This window comes from Equus przewalskii, chromosome 6 (assembly GCF_037783145.1).
Source record: "Equus przewalskii isolate Varuska chromosome 6, EquPr2, whole genome shotgun sequence".
NCBI classification, from domain to species: Eukaryota; Metazoa; Chordata; class Mammalia; order Perissodactyla; family Equidae; genus Equus; species Equus przewalskii.
In genome coordinates, this window is record NC_091836.1 from 45,583,955 (window position 1) to 45,595,148 (window position 11,194).

General features: G+C 62.5%; 1 protein-coding gene across 5 annotated transcripts; it reads left to right on the plus strand.

Annotated features, from left to right (window-relative positions):
- The first annotated feature begins 5,516 nt into the window (after positions 1–5,516).
- On the plus strand, positions 5,517–10,848 carry PODNL1 (podocan like 1). Of its 5 annotated transcripts, none has more exons than XM_070623567.1 (11): positions 5,517–5,626; positions 6,189–6,238; positions 6,363–6,584; positions 7,042–7,135; positions 7,395–7,459; positions 7,549–7,658; positions 7,887–8,043; positions 8,274–8,389; positions 8,778–9,435; positions 10,131–10,279; positions 10,426–10,848. In XM_070623567.1, the coding sequence occupies exons 2-11, from the start codon at positions 6,236–6,238 to the stop codon at positions 10,574–10,576; spliced, it is 1,725 nt and encodes a 574-aa protein (XP_070479668.1). In that variant the 5' UTR covers positions 5,517–5,626; positions 6,189–6,235; the 3' UTR covers positions 10,577–10,848. The 5 variants fall into 5 exon arrangements, with proteins under 5 accessions (XP_070479668.1, XP_070479667.1, XP_070479666.1 ...); XM_070623566.1 differs by having other exon boundaries at positions 5,518–5,626; positions 8,778–9,450; XM_070623565.1 differs by lacking the exon at positions 5,517–5,626 and having other exon boundaries at positions 5,989–6,238; positions 8,778–9,450.
- The last annotated feature ends 346 nt before the right edge of the window (positions 10,849–11,194 follow it).

Genomic DNA, 11,194 nt, shown 5'->3' on the forward strand with positions numbered 1-11,194 from the left:
AGGACTAGCTCTATTCATGTCAATCCACATAAGGGTTTGAATGGTGACCCACAGAAAGATATGGTGATGTCTTAACCCCCAGAACATGTGAATATGACCTCATTTGGGAAAAAAAAAAAGATGGAGTTAAACTAGAGATCTTAAAATGAGATTATCCTGGATTAACCGAGCAGGCCCCACATCCAATGACTGGTGTCCTTCTAGGAGACAGAAGAGGAGAGACACACACAGACACACACAGAGGAAAAGGCCACGTGGAAACCAAGGCAGAGGTTAGAGTGACACAGTCACCAGCTCAGGAATATAGATTGCCAGGAGGCGCCAGCAGCGGGAAGAGAGGCGGGAAAGGCTTCAGGGGGAGGCGGCCCTGCCCACACCCAGGCTTCGGGCTGCAGCCTCCACAGCGCGGGCAGATCGTCTGGACTTCTCGAATGAATACGTTTCTGGCGCTCTAAGCCAGCCAGTTTGTGCCCGTTTGCTACGACAGGAAATTAATACGGTGTGTGTAGACGGAATCCTTCTGTGCATCCTGGATCTGGTTTTCTATTATTTTAATAGGACTCACTTTAAAAAAATCGATTCTCCTCTTGTTCACTCATTCCACACGTGTTCATGGACCACCTGGTACGAGCGAGGCTGGCTCTGGATGCTGGGGGACGGCAGTCACCAGGGCCCAGTGTCCCCCTGCAAGGAGCTGTCATTCTGGTGTGGGAGGTGACAAGGGGCAAATGCATAAATCATGATGCGAGAAACGCCAAGAAGAAAAAGAAGCCAGGGATGGGGAGAGAGAGAAAAATATCGCTCTGGTTGGGGATTTGGCACGGGGCTCTCTGAGGAAGTGACGTGCCGGGAGCTGGGGAGCCAAGTGGAGTCCAGGGCGAGAGGGGATCTTCACGGCAATAAACGAGGCTGCAGGGAACATCCTTGTATGAATCTGTTGGGGCTGTGTAAGAGTTTTTCCAGGGGCCAGCCTGGTGGCGCAGTGGTTAAGTTTGCTCGTTCTGCTTCGGCGGTCTGGAGTTCACCGGTTCGAATCCTGGGTGCGGACATGGCACCACTTGGCACTCCATGCTGTGGGAGGCGTCCCACATATAAAGTAGAGGAAGATGGGCACAGATGTGAGCTCAGGGCCAGGCTTCCTCAGCAAGAAGAGGAGGACTGGCAGCAGATGTTAGCTCAGGGCTAATCTTCCTCAAAAAGATAAGCAAAAACAAAGATATTCTTATTAAAACAAAAAGTTTTTCCAGAAGAATGGACTGCTGGTCCTTGGGTGTTGCAGAGACAGTAATACTTCAAATATTCAAAATATTCCATTTGCTCCTCCCCTTGCTCCCCGCTTCTCGTCCCTTGGGGTCAGGCAGGACCACGTGACTAATCCTGGCCAATGAACCAGGAGCCAAAGTGTAGGGACGCGCTTCTGGGTGGGAAGCTGACTTGGGGGTCTCCTCTCTTTCTCCCACTGTGCCAGCACCTGTGGAGGCTGCTGTTTGGGAAGGTGCAGCCCCCGTCAGACTCGGTCCCTCAGTGACTGTGGCTCGGAGGCGGTGTGCGTCTGTTGGGATTGAATTGTGTGGAAGACCAACTCTGGGCTCGCCACTGACCTTTGGGCTTGTTTGTTATGCAGAACAATCTTGCCTGCCTGATACACATCAAACAGAACCAATAAGATGTACGTGTATACACATATAGCTACATATATTACATAGACATATATCCTTTCATATATCCATATATATCCTTTTGTGTATATTATATATATACATATAAACACATTGCTTATGAGGAGTTGGCTCATGTGATTCTGGAGGCGGAGAAGTCCCGTGATCTGCCATCTGCGAGCTGGGGCCCCAGGAGAGCCGGTGGCACCGTTCCAGTGTGAGTCCGGAGGCCTGAGACCAGGCGCGGCTGGTGTAAATTCCAGGCTGAGGGCGGGCGGAGATCGACGTCCCAGCTCGAGCAGGCAGGCAGGACAAGAAAGGGTGACAGCCTTCTTCCTCCTCCTCTTGTATTCAGGCCCACGGGTTCAAAGGTGCCCACGCACACTGTGGAGGGCCCCCTGCTCACTGAGCCCCCTGACGGAAATGCTAATCCACCGAAATGCCTCACAGCCTCGCCCATCTGGGCATGCCGCACCCCGCCATCATCTTATAACATCACTTACAGTGACATGGCCAGCAGGCCATCACAAGGGCTTGGCTGGCGCACTTCCAGTTTTCCCAGATCCTGTCAGGTCCTCATCTCTTTCTTTTTAATTTTTTTTTTCTTTTGAGGAAGATTAGACCTGAGCTAACTTCTGCTGCCAATCCTCCTCTTTTTGCTGAGGAAGACTGGCCCTGAGCTAACATCCGTGCCCATCTTCCTCCACTTTATATGTGGGACACCTGTCTCAGCATGGCTTGACAAACGGTGCCATGTCCACGCCCGGGATCTGAACTGACGAACCCCAGGCTGTCGAAACGGAACATGCACAGTTAACTGCTGCGCCACCGAGCCAGCCCCCTCGTCTCTTTCTGACCCTCCCTCTCCGCGGCCATCGCTGGCCTCTCTCCTGCCCTGCCCCGCCCCAAGCATAAGCCTTCTTCAAGGGTCTCCCTCCGTCTCCCTTCTCCTCTCATTCTACACTTTCTCCTCGGCTCGTGTATCCTCTGTCTCCACTGTCCTCTGTATCCACTAAGGTTAAATTCAGTTGAGAGGAAAAGAAAAGGGGAGGAAGAAGAGAGAAGCAGTGGCTTCAACGGGAGCTCTCTTTCCCCCACGACCAGACGACCGGAGCAGGCTGGGCTGAAAGCCTGAGATCCACACGCCACCTTGACCTGGTCCAGCCTCACGGGTCCATGGGCCCAACCGTGAGTTCCCGGCTGTGGCATACATGCCATCCCCCGCAGCAGGAGGCTGCCACCCGGCTGGTTCCTCTGTCAGCCAGACTAGCCGCACCCACCTGCTATTCAACCTCAGGGCTCACCTCTTGGCCGGCCCGAGAAATTACCCCAACAGGCGATCACGTCCTCCCATTGGAACCAGAGGTCACCCACCCTTTGTCACTCCAAAGCCTGCCTCCCACAGCTCCTGCTTCTTGACTTTGCCCCCGAGTGCACCCTCCACCCCCACGTGGCTCTATGTGGCATGAGGTGTCCCCCTCCTCTTCTGGGCTTTGAGTGTCTGTGACTAATAAGCCAGCGTCAAGCTCATCTACTCAGCATTGGGTGTCATGTGTTCCGCCATCTTGTACTATTTAAGGCAGGGGACCCTCCTTCACCAATGGGGGAAGCAGGAAGTGATCAAAACTCTGGTCAGTCCAGGGATGGCACAGCCTTCCACGGTATGCAAGACCCAGGTTGCTTCTATCTTGTTGCTCCACCAATCAAGGCTTCTTTTCCCAACCTAATGTCATGGCCCAAGATGGCTGATGGAGTTCCAGTTATCACATCGTCATTCCAACAGTAGGAAGTAGAAAGACATCCCCTTTTCCTCAAAGCTGTACGTACCACTTCTGCTTCCATAGTCATAAGGCTGTACCTAGCTGCAAGGGAGCCTGGGACATGCAGTTCCTTATTCCAGGCAGTTGCAGGCCCAGCCAAAGAGCAGCAATGTCGTGGATTGGGCCCAAATGCTGAAGGGCTAATTAGCCAGAGGACACTTCCCATGAGCCTCTTGCTCCCTCCCACATCAACCCTGCCTCCTCCCCTCACCCCCCAGCAGCCAAGATGAGACCAGATTGCCACACTAGCTGCCCACAGCGTTACTGCAGCTGTCCCTTGTCCCCATGACCCCAGAGCCTTCCTACTCATGGAGTGACACCAACACTCCCTCCCCATGTGAACCTTCCCCCCACGCAGACACAACCCCACATACACTCCATGAGGTGCATTAAATGCTGCCGCTGAAGGCCAGCAGGTCATTTACAAGAGCGGTGGTTAGGTTCCTAGCCAATCAGCACATTCCGTCCCTCTGGCCACAGGAACTGGCTCCAGATGGACACGTGACCAAAACTAAGCTGATGAGATTCAAGCTTGGGGCTTTAAGCTGGACTGACATTGGGGGTATCTTGGCACCACACAGAGAAGCCTGCTGGTAGAGCCGAGCGGCAGAGAGAGAATCCATCCTGAGGATGTCATTGAGTCCCTGGATGCAGCTATGCCTGAAGGACGCACTGCTCCAACATCTCCGCTCAAGAGTCAATAAACGCCCTTGTTCGCATTCGTTAGTTTGGTTTGGGTTCTCCATCCTTTGCAACCGAAAGAGGCCAACAGAAACTCCAACAGCTGGTTCTCATTGCTGCTTCCTGGGGCTAGGCTTGGTGCCGTAGTTCAGCAGCTCCCTGGGGCTGGCCCCCTTACTCTGCTGGGAAGACTGAGGGCCTTCTACACAATGTCCAAACCAGCGGCTGTCAGTCCCACATGGAGGACTTGGGGTGGGGCCTGTTCTTTTCTGGCCAAAGCTGAGACTTGCTCCCTGCCCCAGCCCTGAAGGGCTGCGAGGGTCCCCCCTCCCGAGACCACACAGTCCTTAGAAACGTGGGCAAAAATGATCACCTCTTTGGGTCTAAGTGCCCTTGGCTGTGGCAGGGGCATTCAAAGTGCAGACACCCTCTCTCTCCATCATTGCCCCTCTTTCCCGCCCACTGCCACACCGCTGCCATCTCCCCGTGCTGTTGCAGGTGCTGTCTGGGCCTGCCACACCCCTCAGGCCCCACCATCAGGCCCCTGAGTCCCCTTAGGGCTGAAGCCTGCTCTGCCCTAAGCGCCAGGGAGTTCGGGCCCTCGGGGCAGCCACCCACCAGCGACTGATGGAGGGAGCTGGAGGGTCAATGCCCCCAGGCCTGGCCCCACAGGCAGGTGACTCTGAGCCGGTGTCCTCTGCAACCTCTCAGCGTCCCCAGCGGGACTGAGCCCAGCTGCCTATGGCAGGAACTTGCCTGATAACGAGAGTGACTGACCATCCCAATTTGCCCAACATTAAGGGTTTTCCGGAGGCAGGATTATGAGTGCTAACAATGGCGAGTTCCAGGCAAGAGGACCCCCCGTGATAACTGAGCGATTATTCACTGGTCCCTTCCTTCACCCTGGCCCTTCCCTGCCTCCCTGCAGCTGCTTTCTCCCAGAGAAATGCACTCAATCCTCGTCTCAGGCTCTGCGGTCGGGAGACCCCCGACCTCCTTCAGGCCCTTTGCCAGCCCTTTGGCTCAGCCACCCCCACTTGTGAGGGGCAGATGCCACGCTTGGAGCTTTCTGTCTGCCACTTGGCTTTGCCTTGTGACAGCCCTGTCATGGAGGGTCTTCTGTCATCGTCACTTTGTGCGTGGGAAAGCTGGGGCTGGACAGGAAAGTGCCTTGCCTGAAGTCACCTGGCTGGTAAGGGGCACTTCTAGGGGAAGGGACCTGGGCAGGGACGGGCTTCCTCGCCGCATGGCACACACCGCCACTCTGGAGTTGAGGGCCCAGGATGCGCTAGGCGCTGTCTGCCCACATCATCTGCATTCTCTCATTTATCCTCACACCACTCCTGCGAGGTAAGACAGTCATTCCCCTGCTTTGCAGAGTGAGAGACCAAGGCCCGGAGGAGCGGCAGAGCCCGGGTCCCAGCCCAGGCCTGTGGCTCTGAGCACACGTCCTTCGCGGGGGCCTCGGTACGTGTAATTTCCTTCCGGCTGGTGCCTGTGGCCACTTGGGGAGGGGGCAGTCTGGCTGCCAGGGAGGCCAGCTGGCAGAGGGGAGGAGGGGCCGAGATGACAGACCCGGCTGAGGGTCCCCAGGCCGGTGTCTGGGCTGGCAGGCTGAGCCCAGGCCTGCCCTGACCCCTTGCTGCCAGCCCCCGTTCCTCGGGGACCCTCTTGCGGGCTGCAGCGTCCTCCCCCCGGCCCCCTCCCCGACTCCTGTGGTCGGCCCAAATACCAGACAGGGCGCATCTCAGCTTTCCCCCAAACATTCCTTGCTCCCGGGCCGGGCCCAGGCTGGCCGAGGTTACGCAAGCAGAGCTGGGGTGGCTGCTGGGGGGGGACCGAGGGGACGGACCGGCCTGTCCTCACCACCTCATCCGGCAGCCCGCCCACCCTCCCCAGGGCGGGGAAGGGGGTGGGCCAGCTCCCGAGCCCCTGGGAGAACAGGCTGGGGGTGGCCTCTGCGTGGAGATGGGGGGGCGGTGGCGGCCACAGCGGAGGCTCCAGGAGGTGACCGCCTGATTTCCATCAGGGAGCCTGGTCGGCAGCTCGGGCAAGAAGGCAGAGCTGGGGCTGGCCATGGTAAGGAGGGGCGGGGATGGGTCTGAGATGGGGGCCTGGCTGCCCCCGCATCTGGGGATGCTCCTGTCGCCATGGCGACCCGTGCCCAGCCGGGAGACGCCCTGACCTGGCCCTCCGCTCACAGCGGCTGAGCCTGCTGCTGCTCCTGCTGCTGCCCGGCCCCCCACCCGCCTTGGGCATGGAGGACGCTGCCTTCCCCCACCCTGGGGAGAGCTCGCAGCCCCCGCCTCGGGCCTGCCCGCTGCGCTGCTCCTGCCCCCGGGACGACACAGTGGACTGCGACGGCCTGGACCTGCAGGTGTTCCCGGACAACATCACCAGGGCGGCCCAGCACCTCTCCCTGCAGGTGGGGCCCACAGGGGGTGGGGGCCAGGGGAGTGCTGGGTTGAGGGTGATGAGGTGTGGGGCCCACGGGCAGGGTGGGGTCTCAGCGCTGATGCAAGTTGGCCTGGATGAGAGTGCTGGGGTCTGCGTGCCAGGGGCCAGTGGGGTTGGGGATGCAGACGTTAGAATTGTGGGGGCTGAGGTTGGAGGGTGCCGGGATCAACGTCCTGGGGCCAGTGCGGGGCACCTGGGGTCAACTGTGAGCGTGAGGAGATGCTGGGGGTCAACGTCTCGGCAGTCATGGGCTTGTTTGGGGTCGGGGTGATGGAGCACTTGGGATCCGCTGTGGGGGTGATGGGCTGTCAGGGCTCACGTGTTTAGGCTGACGGGGAGCTGAGAACCAGGGCCGGGGTCGCTTGTGGGAGGCTCAGGGTCACGGGGTCAGGGGCGTGAAGGCCTGCCCCCATCCCGCCCCACAGAACAACCAGCTCCAGGAGCTCCCCTACAACGAGCTGTCGCGCCTCAGCGGCCTGCGGACCCTCAACCTCCACAACAACCTCATCTCCTCCGAGGGTGAGGGGCCGGCGTGAGGGGCCCCCTCCCCCCCGGCCGGCTCTGTGGGCAGCTCTGCGGCGGTTCCTGGAACTGCCCTCTGCTGAGCAGGATGGAAACTCAGGGGAGGGGGGGCTGTGGCTTTTGGGGACAGCGAGGGGGTGTCTGGAGGTGGCTCTGCCAGACCCGGCAGGAGCCCCGGGCAGCTGGCAGCAGGCGCGCCCTGCCTCCACCCCGCGCCCGGCCAGACCTGGGTCCCCTCGCCGCCGCCCCCTCCCAGGCCTGCCCGACGAGGCCTTCGAGTCGCTCACGCAGCTGCAGCACATCTCCGTGGCCCAGAACAAGGTGAGCCCCCCGGCCCGGGGCCCCCAGCGCCGTGCAGCTGGACGGCGCGGGGCGGGGGGGCAGCAGGACCAGCTCAGCTTGCCCCGCAGCTCTCGGTGGCCCCACAGTTCCTGCCTCGCTCCCTCCGGGTCGCAGACCTGGCCGCCAACCAAATGACGGAGATCTTCCCTCTCACCTTCGGGGAGAAGCCGGCGCTCAGGTAGCCCCTGGCCCAGCTGGGCCCCAAGCCTCAGCTATGCGATGTGGGGGGTGCGAGGGGGCAGCGCCCCAGCCCAGGGGTCCGAGGCGGGGGACAGAGCCCCGGCTGCCCGGGCTGGGGAATTCCAGACGGCCGCCCAGGCAGTCCCCGCACTGGCGCTGAGCCGGGCGTGGGCGGGCATGGCGTGGGGAGGCGGGCAGGCGGGTGCCGGAGCCTGGCTCCCCTCAGGGCCGTGTACCTCCACAACAACCAGCTGGGCAACACCGGCCTGCCCCCCGACGCCTTCCGCGGCTCCGCGGCCGTCGCCACTCTCAGCCTCTCCAGCAACCGGCTCCGCTACGTGCCGCCCAGCCTGCCGCCCGCGCTGGAGCGCCTCCACCTGCAGGTGCCCTCACCTTGGCCCTCACCACTCCTGGGACCCTGTGCCTCCCCAGGATCCCAGCCGTCAGAAATGTCTTTCCTTGGGCCTCTCCCCCCGCAGGGGTCCACGAGGGCTGTCTGAGCAGCCTTGCCCCAGAGAGGTCCCCGCTCGTCACTCCCTCCCTCGAGAGCCCTCCATGGCTCCTGCTGCCCTCTGACTCTGACCCTCAGCCTCCTTCTCTCCTCCCATCCCAGAACAACCTCATCTCCAAGGTGCCCCGAGGGGCCCTGAGCCGCCAGACCCACCTTCGTGAGCTCCACCTCCAGCACAACCAGCTGACAGACAGCGGCCTGGACGCCACCACCTTCAGGTGGGCCTGGGACCGAGCAGGACGGGCGCACAGCCTTGTGCTGGCAGTAGGGGCTGAGGATTCGGAGTCCGGGGACCCCAACCCTCTGTGCCCCTCCTCTGTATGACCCCTAACCCAGGACCTCATGTGGTGAGTACCTACTGTGTGCCGGGCTCGGCCCAGCACCCGGCAGCATCCTTGCTCCCCACCGCCGCCCAGTGTCACAGCGGCCACATGCAGATCTCAGACCCAGAACCCTGCCCTGGTTACCCCAAGTTTACCTCCCAGCTACCTCTCTCAACTCATCGCCCCCAAGTTGGAATGTCAGGACCACTCCTCCCCTGCCCCCAGATCCACCGGGCCCCCACCTCTGGGTGCCCAGCCCAAGGCTGGCCCTCTCTCCCGCCAGCAAGCTGCACTGTCTCGAGTACCTGGACCTGTCCCACAACCAGCTGGCCGCGGTGCCCGCCGGCCTGCCCCACACCTTGGCAGTGCTGCACCTGGGCCGCAACCGCATCCGGCAGGTGGAGGCAGCGCGGCTGCGCGGGGCACGGGGCCTGCGCTACCTGCTGCTGCAGCACAACCCGCTGGGGGCGGCCGGGCTGCCTGCCGGGGCGCTGCGGCCGCTGCGGGACCTCCACACGCTGCACCTCTACGGCAACGGGCTGGACCGCGTGCCGCCTGCGCTGCCCCGCCGCCTGCGGGCCCTGGTGCTGCCCCACAACCGCGTGGCCATGCTGGGAGCCCGTGACCTGGCCGCCACGCCGGGCCTCACCGAGCTCAACCTGGCCTACAACCGCCTGGCTAGTGCCCACGTGCACCCCCGGGCCTTCCGGCGGCTGCGTGCCCTGCGCAGCCTCGACCTGGCCGGCAACCAGCTGACGCGGCTACCCGCCGGCCTGCCCGCCGGCCTGCACACCCTGCGGCTGCAGCGGAACCAGCTGCGGGCCCTCGAGCCCGAGCCGCTGGCGGGCCTGGACCAGCTGCGGGACCTCAGCCTGGCACACAACCAGCTCCGAGTGGGCGACATTGGGCCCGGCACCTGGCATGAACTGCAGGCCCTCCAGGTCAGGGGTGGGCTGGTGAGCCATACTGACTGTCCCCAGGGCCCCTCTGTCCCCCTGCCTGCCCGGCTCCTCCCCACAGGGCTCTGAGTTGCCACACGACGGGAGCCCCCGCCATGCGCCAGCCCTGGGCAGGTCAGACAGCTCCAGCCTCCAGGCCTTGCCCGTGCTGTCCCCGCAGCCTGGTCCTCTGCCACCACTCCCTCCACCTCCCCAGCAAGCACCGCGGCCTCTAGCGCCTTGTGCGCCCTATCGATGCCACACCGTTGAGTGCACCTGTGGGTGCCGGGCGCTGTGCCGCTAGGCACAGAATGACACAGTTCCTGGCCCCGGCACAAATACCCAGTTAGGCAGAAAGCATTGACAGCCCAAGTGAATAACAGAGCAGGGGGTGGGCATGAGGATGCGGGGGAAGCACTGTCTCGGTGACTGACTGAATCGACGTCTCCCGCGCCAGGCAGGGGCTCCGTCTGGGCCCCCAGCGCCTGGAACACGGTCTGCCCCAGGGAGGGCTCCGTTTACCTCTGTCGAGGGGAAGAAACTGGCAGCCACAAAGGAGGTTGAGGGGAGGGGGCAGAGGGACCGCGCTGGGCGGGCGGGGGAGGGAGGCGAGGAGGAGAGCAGTGTGGGGCTTGGCTGAGCAGCTGGCCTAAGGCCTGGGGCCGCCACGGCGCCATCTCTGCCCGCCCGCCCGCCAGGTGCTGGACCTGAGTCACAACCAGCTGTCCTTCATGCCCCCTGACCTGCCTGAGGCCCTGGAGGAGCTGCACCTGCAGGGCAACCGCATCAGCTATGTGGGCCCCGAGGCCTTCCTCAGCACGCCCCGCCTGCGTGCCCTCTTCCTCAGGTGCCCCGAGGGTGGCCGGGCGGGGCTAGTGGCGAAGGGCAGGGGTGGACCCGGGTGGGCTGTGGTGGACCCAAGCAGCCCGGGTGGCTCCGGACTGGGTGGCCTCCTCCCCCTGCATCCGCCCTCACGCCCACCCCTCCGTCCAGGGCCAACAGGCTTCACATGACCAGCATCGCACCCGAGGCCTTCCTGGGCCTCCCGCACCTGCGTGTTGTGGACACAGCAGGTAACCCTGAGCAAGTCCTGGTCCGGCTGCCACCTACAGCCCCACGTCGGCCACGGGCAGAGGGCCCCTGAACCCAGAGGGGCCCAGCGGTGCAGCCCAGGCCCCCGGGGCTCCGCTGGGCCATGGACTAAGGGGACGGCGCCCAACTGGGGCTCCACCTGGCTCTCCCAGACCTCGAGGGCTGGGCCCGCCTGAGCCATGCTGGGTGGGGACACTGCCTCCACTCACAGAACGGAACAGAAGCATGCGGCTCGCATCCCAGGCGCCAGAGCACGCCGGCCCTGCCCCCCACCCCACACAGATGGAGACAGCGACAATAAAGTCTAACCCTTTGAATTGCTCACCACCTGCCATGCGCCCTTCACCTGCCGCGAGGGGCTCTCCCCACCCCGCGTCCAGCTGGGGAAACAGGTTGTGGGATGCTAAGTGGGTCAGGCAATTTGGTCCAGGTCCCTTGCCCAGTGAGTAACAGGACTGGCTTTCAAGGCACATAGGGGTCACCAAGCACCCCACACATGGCCCAACCACACACGTAAACCCAGATATGCCCAAGGCCACCAGCTGCGGCCACACTCCCCCAACACTCGCTGCTCTTGCAGGGCCTCTCCAGCCACCCACAGGGGGACTGTGGGGGAAAGCCCAACCCAGCCACCAAGGAGGCGGAGAGAGACAAAGGCAGGACAGTGAGC

Bases quoted from the DNA above. Each gene is read 5' to 3' on its own strand.
- PODNL1 (XM_070623566.1), top strand. The intron at 7,659-7,886 runs GTAGCCCCTGGC...GGCTCCCCTCAG, and splicing joins GGGGAGAAGCCGGCGCTCAG to GGCCGTGTACCTCCACAACA. The intron at 8,044-8,273 runs GTGCCCTCACCT...CTCCCATCCCAG, and splicing joins TGGAGCGCCTCCACCTGCAG to AACAACCTCATCTCCAAGGT.